General features: G+C 50.1%; 1 protein-coding gene across 9 annotated transcripts in view; it reads left to right on the plus strand.

The window, feature by feature from the left end:
• HMBOX1 (homeobox containing 1) overlaps positions 1–14,202 on the plus strand; it is a 203,734-nt gene extending 189,532 nt beyond the window's left edge. For 6 of the 9 annotated variants that reach the window (XM_005907649.3, XM_070376005.1, XM_070376004.1 and 3 more), the window contains one exon: positions 279–14,202. In XM_005907649.3, the coding sequence (XP_005907711.1) occupies positions 279–416 (138 nt within the window). In that variant the 3' untranslated portion in view covers positions 417–14,202. The remainder of the gene's footprint in view (positions 1–278) is intronic. The other 3 variants (XM_070376008.1, XM_070376009.1, XM_070376007.1) reach the window with 1 other exon arrangement.
• The last annotated feature ends 674 nt before the right edge of the window (positions 14,203–14,876 follow it).

Genomic DNA, 14,876 nt, shown 5'->3' on the forward strand with positions numbered 1-14,876 from the left:
GGTTTGGTCATCATTCCCAGCAGTCTTTCTGACAGAAGGAAAAATTCTCAGCCAAAAAAAACACTTTAGTGCTTTTTATCTGCTGAACCATCGAAATGCCAACCAGTAGTCTCTGGACCTGTATCCATTCAGTGTCTACTTAAATACATTTCACCTCTACCCTGTCATGACCCCTCCCACGAATGTTCTGCTTCCCCTTGCCCCAGCATGCTTTTCTGTGAGCTGCCGGATCTCACCAGTCCCCCAATAACATCTGCTTCTTCTTTCTGCACGTCTAGGATGACAGCACTAGCCATAGTGACCACCAAGACCCCATCTCGTTAGCTGTGGAAATGGCAGCAGTCAACCACACTATCTTGGCACTGGCCCGACAAGGAGCCAACGAAATCAAGACAGAGGCCCTGGATGACGACTGATGAGGGAGGGCTGAACGCAAGAAGTTAACTTAGTTTAGACGTAGCACCTTAGCAGACTTTCCTCGGTCCTTAACATGTGTTCTTACAGTATAACTTGCAGTTTCTTGTATGTCAGTTAGCCCTTAGGGTCTTGTTCTGTGAAGATGGCATGGTGCCCTCAGCCTTTGCATATACTCTCTCAGTATTAATTCCCAGTAACTAATAACCAACCAACCAACCAAACTTCCCTCTCCCAGCCCCCGAGGCTAGAAAATCTTGCTGCTCTGTCTTAGCATTCCAAGAAAGTGCTTCCAGGTATTTAGCTAGCCCTCAGTTCTCAAATAGTAGGCTCCGTGTAAAACCTTGGGTACCTTTAGATTCCTGTAACACTAGTCTCTACCCCTCTTCCTTCCCCAAGACTGGTAGGATGCAAGCTGAGGTAGTGTGGCCAAGATTGACAGACGCCATTTGGGGAGTGTCCGCAGAGTAAAAGGAACACTAGAAACCCCCCCGTCCACGTGGGAATAATTGATTTCCAGCTGCAATAAGCCGTGCCTCATAATAGTCACACCGTGGCTAGATTATACTTCTTTGGGTGCTGTGCTAAGACAGTGGAAAAACTCGATCTCAGATTTTGGTTGATGTTAACATGCCTGACACAGACATCCTTTGCTCTCACAAGCTGTGTGACTGAGTAGATAAAATACTGCCTTCTGCCTTTGGGACCATGATTAAACAGAAAAATGACAACAAAAAAAAAAGTTAAAAAACCCACAAAACCCAGCTTGAGAGCATTGGGAAAAACCATGAGCCGAAGGTGTAATGATGGTGGGTGTTATTAGAACCACTGTACAGTGCGTGGCGCAGGCACGCCCACCGGGAAGGTGCCGGAAGTCACGCGGAAGCGGCTCTGCCTCCTGTCTGTGTCCCCTTTCCTTGCTACCAAAAACACAGAAAGGTGATTCGAGGATGGAGCTAAGGCCAACAGTGAGTGAACGAACATCCAGTCCCTGTAGCCATTAAACTGAAGCCCCCTCAACATGAGAGGTTGGTAGAGGACTCTGTAGTGGGATTATGCCTGCTGACTGTCACAAGCGCAAATGCTTTCCTAAATAGGAGCAGAAAAAAGCAGGGGACATTTGCAATTTCTGTGGCGGGTCTGGGAGATATGACTTGCTTTGGTGTTCTCTTTACTCTGTCCTTGTAGAGGTGTGAAAAGCTATATTGCTACAGGCAATTTATTTAATAATTGGAAGCCATATTGATAATGGATGTGGTAATATTTGTAAAGTTTAATCTACTTTAAGCAGCAGTAACTAATGGAATTTTTTTCCTTGATCACATATGTAGCACTTTTGTTACTTTTTAAAGATATTTATATTTGATAAATCTTTTTTTCATTTTGAGAACTCAAAATACCAAACAGTGAACTTGCGTTAGAAAAGTCACCCTGTGATCACCTTGTCATCCAGTAGCGAAATGATGAACTACTCATGCATCCAAGAATATTACATCTGCCGGCCTCGTATGAAAATGATCTCTTGGCATCTCGATTAAAGGACACAGTGTCACGGTGCGTAAGAGGAACAGCCTCCAGTGTAGGCTGCGTCTGAAAGAGGCACGGCCGCTCTGTATTTCCTGCCTCGCTCCACCTCTGTGAACAACAAAACCTTGTTTAAAGGGGAATATGCAGAGGGCTGGCTCTTAAGCAAGGTTTCGTCTGTCTGTCCGTCACCTGTAAATGATTTGTAAGATTGAAGGAGGGGGTATTTCCTGACCTCTTCACCCTTCCTCACGCACCAAATGTTTTCAACTTAAAACGATTGAGAGAGAGAGAGAATGACTGGCCTTCCTGTTTTCCCTTCCTCGTCAGTGAGATTCTGAGTATCCGCCAGCTTCTGGCTGGTCTCGCTCCACCTAAGGCACCTGCTGATGCGCTCGCCTCCGTGTCTGTCCATCCTGCTTATGTCAGTGTGAGGAGGCCTTTGGGAGGCATGGAGGTGCTGCCTCTGTGGGTCCGTGACTTTATAGAGCTACAGGCAGGACCTGCTCTTGTCCTAGGATTTCAGGGGGAAAATGTATATATTTTTTTCCAGCTTCCCAGAATTGAAGTAAAGTGGAGTAGTCTTTTTCTGTTTCACTGTATTACTTGAACCAACAAATTCAAGAGTAGCATTTGTTGTTCTCAGGAATGACCCGCCCTCCCCCACCCCCCACATTCATCTTCTTCTTGGTGTGTTTGACTTTTTATTGCAATTAGACTGTGTTAGCTTTCTTTCCTTTGATATTATTTAGAAAAAATATAACGTGTCTATCTTTCCATCTCGGTGGAATTTTTGTCTACTTACTTTCAGTTAAATCAGAAAGAAGGAGAGAGAAAAATATACTGTCTGACAAGCTGCATCCATGATTTATTGTAAGGAGATTATTATAATTGATAGCTTCTTTATGATGGGATTGCTAGTATCATCTGTTCTTGCTGGTTCCTTTTAAAGAAACAGACTCAAACTATAAAGGCAGCTGCAGTTTCTAAAGAAACAGAGTGATTTCCAGAGAAGAGCCAAAAGGTTTCAGTGTTTTAAGACCTTTCAGGAAGGATAGAAAGCTTCGGAGAATAAAGGTGAGTATCCGTGAAGGGAGTACCAGGTGCTACCCAGAAATCTGGAAAAAGTGAAAGAATGTGTTTGCCAGGCAGGGTAGCAGCTCCTTGGGTTCAGTAGGAGCAAGAGGAAGGAGCCTTCACCCCTTTCATTAAAGACAACTGCCGGTCTGCTCTTAACTGCCACTGCCATATGTTTAACTCAGCTTCCTCACCAAGAGTGAAAATTTAGTTCTTTGGGTCTTCAGTTTAAATCTACTATAGGTTTTTGGTCATCAGCTTTAACTCCGCTGTCTTCTCTGGGCTACCTTAGTTCTTACCATGGCATGTGGAGTTGCCATTAATGAGTAATATCTTTGGGGAGTAAATTTTTTTCTTCAGCTTTTTCAGGTTTAAAGGGTGGTATTAAAATAGAAACCCTAAGTTGCTCTCTGAAGGGAAGATAGACTCTTTGAAAACAATCCCACTGTGTGCTTGTGGCTTTTCTGTCCTCTTTTCTCACTTCCTGCTGTACATTTTTCAGGCCCCAGAGGACTGTTTCAGGGGCTGCTGCTTCCCAGGTGAGGAACCCTTGCAAGCAGTTCCAGGTAACTTATTTTTTTTTTAAGACGCTTTCATTGAATTACTGCAGTCAGATGCGTAAACTTCCTCCCCTTCTTAAAACAGAGCCTTACAGAGGAAACTTTTAAAGGTGGACCATCCTAATGCCATTTTTGCATTAAATGAGAACCTTAACACCAGATCAAGGCCAGTTGGTACCAAGTAAACAGTGTGGTTTATTTCAGAAGGGTTTGTAAGGCTGGTTAGTAAAGCTTAGGGCAGTTTTCTTCATAATCTCGGTCCTCTGAGTGTTAGCTTTTGAGTATTAGAGGAGTGTGGTTAGCTTCTCCCACCTTCGGGGTCTGTAAAGTTCCCACAGTCTGGTGTTTGGCGGGGTAGATCTTCCCCACATCCCCATTGTCCTTCACAGGAAGACCACTTAAATCCAATCGAGGAGATGGGAGAGTCCGTACCCAGGCCTATAGGGTTGCAGCAGTCTGTGACCAGCAGCTCCTCTATCCAGATGGCCAGGTATGTCTTTACCTCAAAAGGGACAACTCATGAAGAGCTAGCGACAGAGTTGTTTCAATTCTCCCTGTTTGGCCTTTGTACAATTTCAACTAGCAGGTATAAGAAAATCGTCTTTCATTTCATCAGAAATCTACAGGCACATCCTCTCTGTCTGTGGTTAACTCCTCTTCTCTTTGGGCTCCAAACCAAGGCCTCCTCTCGAGCTGACTTCCTGCTGGAATTTTCTCATCTTCTGCAGCAGGCAGAGTAGGGGGTGTGGTCCATCTCGTCACACAGGAGAAGGAGTGTTTACTCCTTCCTGTCTTGCAGCTCTGCTTTTTGACTAGCTACTTATTCCAGTGACCAGCCATTCTCTCTGCCCACCCAGTGGGAATAATCCCTTTTTTCATAAATGAGCCCCGACCCCCGTCCTAAAAATGTGAATATCAAGTCCTTCTCTCTCTTTGGTCTTAAGAACAATTTGGGTAGAAGCAGTCTTCCCATGCAACTATGACTCTGCCTTTTAAAATTGCTTTTTGTTTTTGTTGTCAGAGAACCACCAGAAGATTTTTTTCCCCAGTGAGTCTCAACAGATTCTTAGGCAATAATTTCTCTTGTTGATGACTTTGTGCACAGTCGTGCGCGCTCTGCATTGAATAGCCTGACCCTCTACTTGTGCATTGGTTTTCTGTGCTAACCTGTCTGTGATTTAAATCTTAGGTCAGAGTGGTGATAGAGTTTGTCATTTTGTTGTTGTGATTACATTAGTGTTTTACTACTGTATTCATTGGGGCTGCGTTGAGACCAGCCAAGTCCATTTATAGCTTTACTGAGCCGCATTTGTTTGTCAGGATTTCCCAAGTGAAAGTTGGGCGCACTGACCAGCTCCTGCTGGTGGTATCTGTTTAGGGGTGGGATGCGGGGTGGGGGGAGGAGTTACAGAAAACATTCCTTTTTGTGTGTTCTCTAAATAACAAGGGTGTTTACTCAGGATTTGGGGATCAGTTGTTCAGTTCGGTCGCTCAGTCGTGTCCAACTCTGTGACCCCATGAATTGCAGCACGCCAGGCCTCCCTGTCTATCACCAACTCCCACGTTCACTCCAACTCATGTCCTTCGAGTTGGTGATGCCATCCAGCCATCTCATCCTCTGTCGTCCCCTTCTCCTCCTGCCCCCAATCCCTCCCAGCATCAGAGTCTTTTCCAGTGAGTCAACTCTTCGCATGAGGTGGCCAAAGTACTGGAGTTTCAGCTTTAGCAGCATTCCTTCCAAAGAAATCCCAGGGCTGATCTCCTTCAGAATGGGACTGGTTGGATCTCCTTGCAGTCCAAGGGACTCTCAAGAGTCTTCTCCAACACCACACTTCAAAAGCATCAATTCTTCGGCGCTCAGCCTTCTTCACAGTCCAACTCTCACATCCATACATGACCACAGGAAAAACCATAGCCTTGACTAGACAGACCTTTGTTGGCAAAGTAATGTCTCTGCTTTTCAATATGCTGTCTAGGTTGGTCATAACTTTCCTTCCAAGGAGTAAGCGTCTTTTAATTTCATGGCTGCAGTCACCATCTGCAGTGATTTTGGAGCCCCAGAAAATAAAGTCTGACACTGTTTCCCCGTCTATTTCCCATGCGGTGATGTTAGCCACATTAAGTTTGGCAAACTGAGTTGTGTGCTCTGGAAACCCTCTTTTTCCTGGTCTCCATACTGTCTAGTTGACCATTACCCGCTAATACCTAAGGTACCCAGTTGAGAGCAGAAGGGTTTACCTGCAAGGCAGCAATGAGTGCCCAGGCTCTCCTGAGGGAAAGTTTCCCCAGAGCTGAGGGGGCCCTTCCTTTTCTAGTCCTGTGGTCTCCTTCACTATATGCTTCTCTTCCCAAAAGAATGCTAATCACTTTAGAGAAAAGATCTCCTTATCCCTCTTGAGAGAAACTGCGAACCCCCTGCGCTCAGGTGGTGGGTTTCTAAACGCATCAAGCCCACAAGCCCATCTTCCCCCACAGAAACCCCCTCACAAACCAGCCATACAAGAGGCCGTTCTTCATGCTTGCTGGCTGTCCATGCCAGCTGCTCATCTTGCCATCTCAGAGGCTGACTCGCTACACGCTTATAAATTGAGAACTTTCCATATCAGCTGCATTCCTCCTCCTCAGTGGGGAGGAAAAACAGCAGCAGAAGGAAAGCTAACAACCTGAGAAATCTAGGTTTCTATAATAATGCTTTTCTTTTCTAATCAAGAGGGGAATAAATGTAGGAGAGAAGAGAGGGAAAATCTGGCTGCACCCGAGGACCCTACATCCTGTGCTCACCCAGAGACCTCGAGGACTCTGGTAGGCACCCTGGGAGTGCAGGCATGTCCGTCCTGGACTTAGTTACCTCGTTCTTTCCGTGACACCTGGGGCCAAGCAGCGAGCAGAACTAAATTTAGTTCATTCCATTCAAGTGAACTCAGTTCACCACCCACATTTCACACCCACTGACTCACTAGCCAGCTCCCAAACACCAAGCAGGAGGGCACTTTGGCGGGGCCTCTGCCCTTGTCTCCTGGCATCCCGTTTACTTGGAGAGCTCTGGGAGCCGTTTGCCCTCATCTGGACAGCAGTGTTGTGCCCGCCAGTGGGTGTGGGGGCAGCAGTGGGACAGGGACACCAGCCTCAACTGGCGCTTCAGACACCTTGGGATACCGGCTCCCTTGACTCTGTTCTCATTTTCTCTCTCTTAAATAAAAATGGCTCTCTACAGCCATAATTAACTCTCAAATTCACATTGGTGTGCTGTGATCAAATGAAGGTTTGCCTGAATCCTTTCAAAGTGTAACCATGGTAATTGAGGGGGGTGGAGAAGAGTGAATATATAAAAATATAATGACAATTGTTCTGAATGACTGAGTGTCCTCCTGACATGTAATTAGCTGTTTTAGCAAGATGTAGATTGGCATGGTCATAATTAAAAGGATTTCTGTCGTTTATGTGACTGGAGATGGCAGATCTCCCGTTCCCTGTTCCCTTTGAGCTCTAATGCTCCCTAGAACGTTTGGAACAGCAACTCAGTAAACTGAAATAATGACATAGTGTTTGCGTCCGCGCCGAAGTGAAAGGAAAGGATTTGGAGTGATTTCAGCTCCCAAATGGAAGCCTTTGATTAGTGCTCCCCAGTTGACTTCTAAGTCGCACTAAACCTCTCCCTCACGTCCGGTCTCGGCCTGCTCCATCTTTGGGATTCTGACTCAAGTTTCTGCCAAACAGAGTCTACCACCGCGGCGCCTCCAGGCCACTCTGTCCCACGTGCTGACCAGCTCAGGTGCAGCGTTGGCCTTACCTGAGGCTTCCTGCTTAACAGACTCCGGAGAATTCTCCATTTCTCCTTGGTCGCCTGAGGTCTCCATTGCTGTCACCATCAGAACATGTTTTTCAGACAAGAGCTTGCACTTGAGCTAAATGAGATTTTCATAACCTAGGGCAGAAGACATGGCATGAACACACTTGAATGAACCAAAACATAAAGCACGATGCGGCCTGAGTGGAGTGCTAGTGTCTGCAGTGCCCCACCACTGCCGCAGGGTAGGGCCTGCCTGAGTCTCACCCAGGTCTGCTCACGTCACTGGCGGTTCCCAGCTTCCTCGTGTCAGCAGCCTCTGGTTCTCGAACTTTCCCCCCTTGTACTGCCATGTCAGTGGGATTGTCCCCCGGCCCTTCCCCACCCACGTTCCCTCCCTCCCACCTCGTCCCTTTGAACACCATGGGGTCTTGACACCGTACACAGCTTCCTGCCCACAGAGCCCGCATTCTCACCTGGAGGCCTCAGGCTGGACGGGATCCGCCACCTCACTCTCTGAATGGGCCTCGTTTGGTTTCCCTGTCACTTCAGTTGCACGATGCGGAGTGAGTCTACGTGAATACCAGCACCAGCAGAGTGCCAGGGGCCCCTCACAAGCTGCTTCACCAGAGGCTCCTGACCACGCTGGTGAGCCTGGCCCCTAAGCCCTTTCTTCTTCAGGCCTGGACACTCCAGGGCAGGACAGCAGCCACCCTAGAGAAAACACAGCTCTTGTTTTTGTTCACAGTTTGCTGCTGACCCTTGTGCAGCAGCCTTGCCCCCTCATAGGAGAGGGACTCCTCCTCCAAACATTAAATGTCAGTTCCATCAAAGGGCTGAGGTAAGCTGCTGCTTCATAACCGTCCTCCCCCTTCATCCCCAAACACAGACACACACAATCGGGATAGTTGCTGCCTTGGGGTTCTTTCCCCTCCCCCCTCAAAATACTTACAGTCCAGTGTACAGCAGTCAGGGAAGATAATGCCAGAAGAGGTTCTTCCTCAGAGCCGCTTCTCCTACAAGATCAGAAGCAACTGACCCCTGCTTCCCCATCCATGCACAGCCATGGTGCCTCTCTGGGGATCCCCGCCATCTTCTGACGGTTGGAATGGTTGCAGGTTTATGAAGGCCAGAGTATTGCATCTTGTCTTCCCAACTGCTAAGTGTCTCCATTGGAACAGAGAATCCGTTTTAAGATTAGCGATTCAGAAACTGACCAGCTGAGTCTATGATTTGTGAGCCATGCATTCAGCCAGCGAGCAGAACATTCTGATTATCTGCTTACATTCAAAGAAAATAGAACTATCACTGCAGTTAAAACCTTCCAACACAGTCTTACTATTTTAGGGATCAAAGTCTTAGATGTGCTGCTTAAAGGATGGTTCTACTTAAAAAGAACTGGAGGTGGTGAGACATTTCCCTACCCAGATGCTTCCAGAAGCCACTCTGGTGATTCAGGAAACCCTTCACCACCCCAGCCCCCACTAAAAAGAAAGTAAAGCCAACTTAACAAAATCAGTGAAAACATAGATAGTGCTTATCCCTGAATATGTATTTTTGGGAATAAAACACCAGAAGTAACCAGAGTACAAGCCGCCGTCCTAAATTGTCATAAACACTCAGACCACCCAAGCATCTGAAGTGCATAGTAGCTGCTGCCGTGCACTAGCCTGTCCCGTGTGCCTGGCGCTGTGCTGAGTGTGTTCACTGTCTCGTTTATTCTTGGAGCAGTACCCCCTGCGTGGAGTCAAGTAAACTCTCTAGGTGCTGCTTTCATTTTAGTAGGCAGATAGCAGGATGTCCTGGAGAAGGCAATGGCACCCCACTCCAGTACTTTTGCCTGGAAAATCTCATGGATGGAGGATCCTGGCAGGCTGCAGTCCAGGGGGTCGCTAAGAGTCGGACACGACTGAGCGACTTCCCTTTCACTTTTCACTTTCCTGCATTGGAGAAGGAAATGGCAACCCACTCCAGTGTTCTTGCCTGGAGAAGCCCAGGGACGGGGGAGCCTGGCGGGCTGCCGTCTATGGGGTCACACAGAGTCGGACATGACTGAAGTGTCTTAGCAGCAGCAGCAGGACGTCCACCTGGCCTTGTTGATGAATTCTCTGCACTCCATCTGCTCCTCTTTCGCAGGCAGGGCAGGCTGGTGCCCGCTGTTGCCATCATTTCTTTGCCGACACGGGATAGCGTCACCATGATGATCTGGACACCAGGTCACCCCTCTTTGGCTCTCCTTGGTACCTCTCCTCTGCCACTCGTGGTGACGGGCACACAGTGGCACTTGGCACCCGTGGCGTAAGCCCTCGTTTCAAGTCCACTGTCCCATCTCCACCTCTAGGAGGTGGATGTGAAGGTCTTGCCCTTTGCTGGGAAGGAAGGTCTTGGCTCTGTTTTATGGAGGGGAACCTGAATGTCCCAGCTCTCGGGTGTGGCTGCACTTTGTGGAGGCAGAGTATCCAAGGTCACTCTTCCTGTTCTCTCTCTATTCTGAGCATCTTTTCAGTGCCTGTGTTTGGGAGGTTCGCTAAGCCATTCCAACTCACTCTGCCGCGCCCTCCACCATAGTCACAAGAGGTAGTGGGGCTGGGCCAGTGCTGGGTCAGTGTCTGCTCCGCCGTGGGCTCTCTGGCAGCCAGAGCTTTCTGATAACCATGGTTCAGCCCAGGGGCCAGCTGCCTGGATGTTCGTGTGTCACCTCAGTGACTGTTGTCAGGGACACGGGCTCCAAGGTGGCCTGAGGACTTCAACTTGACTAAAATTCACGTCCCTCCTTCCCCTCTGCTCTAGCTCTTTGCCTCCCAAAGTCGATGGTTCTCCAGGGGCCAGCTCTGTCACCTCTCTTCAGCCGCTTAGTCCCACCCTCAGGAGACGTGAGAGACGCGGGTTCGATCCCTGGGTTGAGAAGATCCCCTGGAGAAGGAAATGGCAACCCACTTCAGTATTCTTGCTTGGAGAATCCCATGGACAGAGGAGCCTGGTGGGCTCAGTCCATGGGGTCGCACAGAGTCGGACATGACTGAGTAGCACTTTCATGCATTATTGAAGCCCCCGAGAGTAGAAGCCACGCCAGGAGCAACGCCTCACTGGGAGTGGCCCCGGGAGAGGGTCTCCAGATTGACAAGAGGGCTCGGTGGTCCCTGGGATTGGCACCTTGTTTCACTAGCTGGGTTGTGACTCCCTGCCAAATAAGCCCACCCTTAGAGTGAAGGGAAGAAGGTACTGGTCCTGACTTGACGTCTCTGGGGGTGGGGGGTGGGGGTTGGGGGCAGTGAAATGTGAAAAGGGAGACGTGGACTCTCCCTGAGGAAGGCGAGTGTGACTCACCAGTTGGTGTGCACGCCGAGCTGGTCACAGCACACAGTTCTAACGTCCCGGCGCTTCCAAGTCGGGTCTGACGTAATTCAGGCTTCCGTGGAGCACGGACACCTCCTGCTTTACTGGAACCATGAGCCCTGCAAAAAGTGGTGAGGGTGATTTTTCCAATTCATCATTCATTGAAGCAGTTAAACTGGAAATAGAACATTAGTGCTGTGTTAAGGTAAACAGCAGCCCGTCTAGTGGTATTACCATGATGTCTCTAGTTTTTAATGTCAGATCCGTGGCAGGCGGGCAGTACGTTAGCGATGGACTGAACGGAGGTGAGAGAGCTCAGGCGTGGGCTGCTGTCAGGAGCAGGAGTGTTAGTCATTTGCCTTGAGAAACACATCTCAGTATTGTTAGTTAGTGAATCCCTTAATCACGCGTCTCTGAAAACGGGCACCACAAAACCAAAGTTACTGGGGGCAGGGGGCGGCGGCACTCTGGCAAGGCTGCTCTCGATGGTGTGCCGGTTCTCCTCGGACGCTCCTCTCAGAAGGGTCTCTCCTCTGCCTAATAGTTTTACTCACACTGGTCATAGAAGGCAAGTCCGTGCAGCCCACGCCCCCCCCTAGCCCTCTGGCCCTCGGCCTGCCCCTGCATATGTTCTGCCCACCTTGGGTTCACCCACTGTCCCCACCAGAAGATGCCAAGAACATCCTCGCCGCCTCCCTGGAAGAGCCCACAGCCTTCTCTGACCCCCTGGGCTCCCCTCCCTCCCACGGCCACTCTGGGTACGCAGTACCTTCCGAGGGTCAGTTTCTCTTTGTTTTTTAAGTGCCTGCACAAGGTGCGGACCTCTGGGACCTGCCAGAGAGTCGGCCTGTGCCCTGCCCTTCCCTCCCCGACCCTGCACTGGGCCCCTGGGGGGTCTGTGGCAGCTGCCCCCTGCCAGGGTCCCCGGGCTCCACAGGCAGGACAACTCCAAAGGTGAGCGCACGGGGTGTGGTGTTTGAGGCTGGCTGTGTCACTCTTGCCTGCGCTGCTCTGGTCACAATCACAGACTGTGAAGGCACCTGCTTAGCTAGCGAGTGAGGAGAGTGGAAGTGGGGCAGCCGCCGCAGGTGCATCAGACCCAAGAGGGCAAAGAATCAGAGTTAAGACCAGGATGACTCACCTGCTGGTCACTGGAACCCTGGCTGCCTGGCTCATCCTGTTCTTCTGTCTGTGGGATTGAGGTGTCTGCCCACAAGGGCTGAGGAAAGCCGTCACCAGTAGGGCGAAACGAGATCAGAAGTGCGCCTTTGAAGATGACTGTGAGAGTATTCGTTTGTTTCTCTTTTAAAGTACGTGGAGTCTGAGCTGAATTCGGGGCCTTGGCCACGTGGCAGGTGGACGAGGGTTCTCCTGGGACCGCGCTGTTGACATCAAGGCACTGAGCTGTGCTTGGATGGGGGCTGGTGCGCTCCAAGGGTTTGCAGAATGGGACAGTCCATACCCAGGCACTTTATTTTCATGAATAATCCAGGCTTTTCGTTCAGACAGTGGAATAACCCACACGCTGGGCCTTCCCATTTAACACGTATGGCGTTTGCCGGAGGAACTGTGAGCAAGTGGCACGAGGGGGTTTGACGGAGGCAGTGGGTGGGCAAGTCTGCCGTGGGGCGGCCACGCACAGGCCCCTGGTTCTCCAGGTGCCGGGTCCAGGTTCCGCCAGCGCCGGTCGGCTCCCTGGGTTGTAGCTGTGGCTGAACTGGGGGAGAGGCTGGTTTCTCTCAGCTCACCTGCATGTGGGCTCTGGGTCGCCGGGCACTGGCTGATGGTTTGTTCCGTCTTCCTGGGCATTCGTTGCAGGGATGGGAGCTACTGGTGCAGCGAATTCTAAAGTGGAAAGTGAGTTGACGATGGTCATTTGATCAGATGCCTCGGGACTGCCCGAAAGTATTTAGCATCCACCAAATAGTCGAGTACCTGTGACAGGCCGGGGGGCCCTGCCCAGCGGGGGCGGGTGTTGCAGGGCACATCACCCCTCTGCCCCTGCTGCCACGTCCTAGTCTTCGTGTTTCCCTCTGGCGTCTCTGGGTCTCTGTCCCCACCTTGTGCACCATGCGTCCCTGAGGGGAGTCGCACCTGTGTCTTGAGTCTGCTGTAAGGTGTTCAGTCTACCTCAAGGGGTCGTCATGGTCAGCTCTGTCCCATAGCAGTCCTTCCCACGTCGCCACACACACTGGAATGTATATCTGCCCTGGCCCCGGCCCACCTTCGTCAGTCACCCTCCTGACCCCATCTCTTCCTCTGTCACCACAAACTCCTAGTGCAAATTGGATGCTGCTTTAAATGTGAAAACAATTGTTCAAAAGCTATGAAACCTGAATGAAAGCTAAAGCTGAATTTATAAGCCTTGTTGCATATGAGCCAAAAGTGCAAAAAGCTCTATATAATGAACTAACCTGCCACTCGTATAAATATAAATATATATAAATATATTAAAATCAGACTGTTCTACAAAATTGTGTATTTGTATTTTTGTGTACGTACAATTTTCTGCTAAGCAGAAGGAGGATGTAGTATAGGAAGCTGTGAGAAGAGATTCGGTTTAATCCTGTTTCTTTGTTACTTATTTTTGTTAACATCAGATGCCTGTCTTTGTCTCACGTGTATGACACTGTTTGGAAATCTGCAGTATCTCTCTTCCTTAGGACCAGTGTCCTCTAGAGAATGAAGCCTGGGTGGAGAGCGCCGTCCTGGGCACCGGACGTGGGGCGGTGGCCCAGGTTGCCCGGGTGCCACTGGGGGCCCTGAGGTGGGACTGCGGGAACCAGAACTCCCCTTTCTAGAAATCAGCTTCCAAAACAGGACTGTCAGCGCTAAGGCAGACTCCCCACTGGGAGGGGGCGCGCACGAGGGCCAGAAGGTCGCCCAGAAAGCCAGCCTGGCTCCCTGGGCTCTGGCCCCTCCCCCACCTAGCTGCTGCCTTTTTCAGATCAGGTTACCAAATGCCTCCCCTCTGCCGAGCTGCTGGCGCTTCATCCCCCAGACCTCCAGCCCCAGCTCCCTGGAGGGTCTCAGAACCCACCTTCCCGGTGCTAACACACGAGAGGCAGTAGTGCGGCTGCCAGCAGGGGCCAGAAACGAGCGTCAGACTGGCTCTGCGTGCCCCGGACAGCCGGCCTTCCCCCGACAGAAGCCCCAGGCCTGGGCCTGCCCCCACTCCTGCCCACCTCTCAGCGTGCTCCCACCAGCCAGCACCTCCCGAACCCCGACGTGAACCTTCTCTAGGGAGAGTGATACTGCACCTTCGCCTGTGGGACTCATATTTATAACAATGTGTGATGACTGTAGCAAACAGCCCTTGTTTCTGGATGTACATGGTCTGAGAAACAAGCGCTCTCTTGTATTGATTAAAATAGTTCTGATGAGTCCTGTATCCTTGTATCTCCTATTCTGGATTAGTGCCTTTTGGACAGTAGACTGTTCTGTAATTAAAATGTAGTATACTGCTTTTTTGTACAGTTTTGTTTTAATAAAACTTTTTTTTAATTTGTGTTTATTTTAGTATTGTACCTATTAGAAAATAAAATGTATAACTGAACAAAGGCTGGCCGGGATTTCTTTGAGTAAGAACAGTCATTTGGGAACTGCCCAACCCTTCTGTCTTGAACATTGGTCCCTTCATGCTTTAAGAACAGTCTAGCATCCCAGAGACAGGAGATCGCTGGGAAGGGGTTCAGGGGATGATCAGGCATCTCCTGGTTGAGGGAATGTCTGCCGGGAATCTGGCCCCTGCTGCCTCCAGCCTGCGCTCCCTTCGTGTCTGCCTGAATTTCCCAGGAGAAGCCGTGCCTTCCCGTAGCTTCCCCTCTGTGGTCCCCTCAACACAGGCCCCACGCCCACGTCCTGAAATCACTAGGATGCCAGCAGCTGCTCTTCCCCGAGGCCCACAGCCCTTACTTTGCCAAGCCGCACCCTCAGCACCTCGCTTTCCTACGGAAGCCCTCTTTCCTGGGGCTTCACCTTCAACGTGAGAGAAAGCTGAAGCTTTGTTCCCTGCGTTTCTTTAAGGCGTCTAATGGTCGAGAGCAAATTCTTAAGCAGGACCGAAGGACCAGGTGCCCAAGCTCCCATCTCACCTGACAGGTTTACCAACCCCTTCTCAGAAAAGGGAGCCGGGGTTCGTCTTCTCACACATGGTGTCTCCAAGCTTTAGGCTGCCA

The sequence above is a fragment of the Bos mutus genome, chromosome 8, assembly GCF_027580195.1.
Source record: "Bos mutus isolate GX-2022 chromosome 8, NWIPB_WYAK_1.1, whole genome shotgun sequence".
Lineage (NCBI taxonomy): Eukaryota > Metazoa > Chordata > Mammalia > Artiodactyla > Bovidae > Bos > Bos mutus.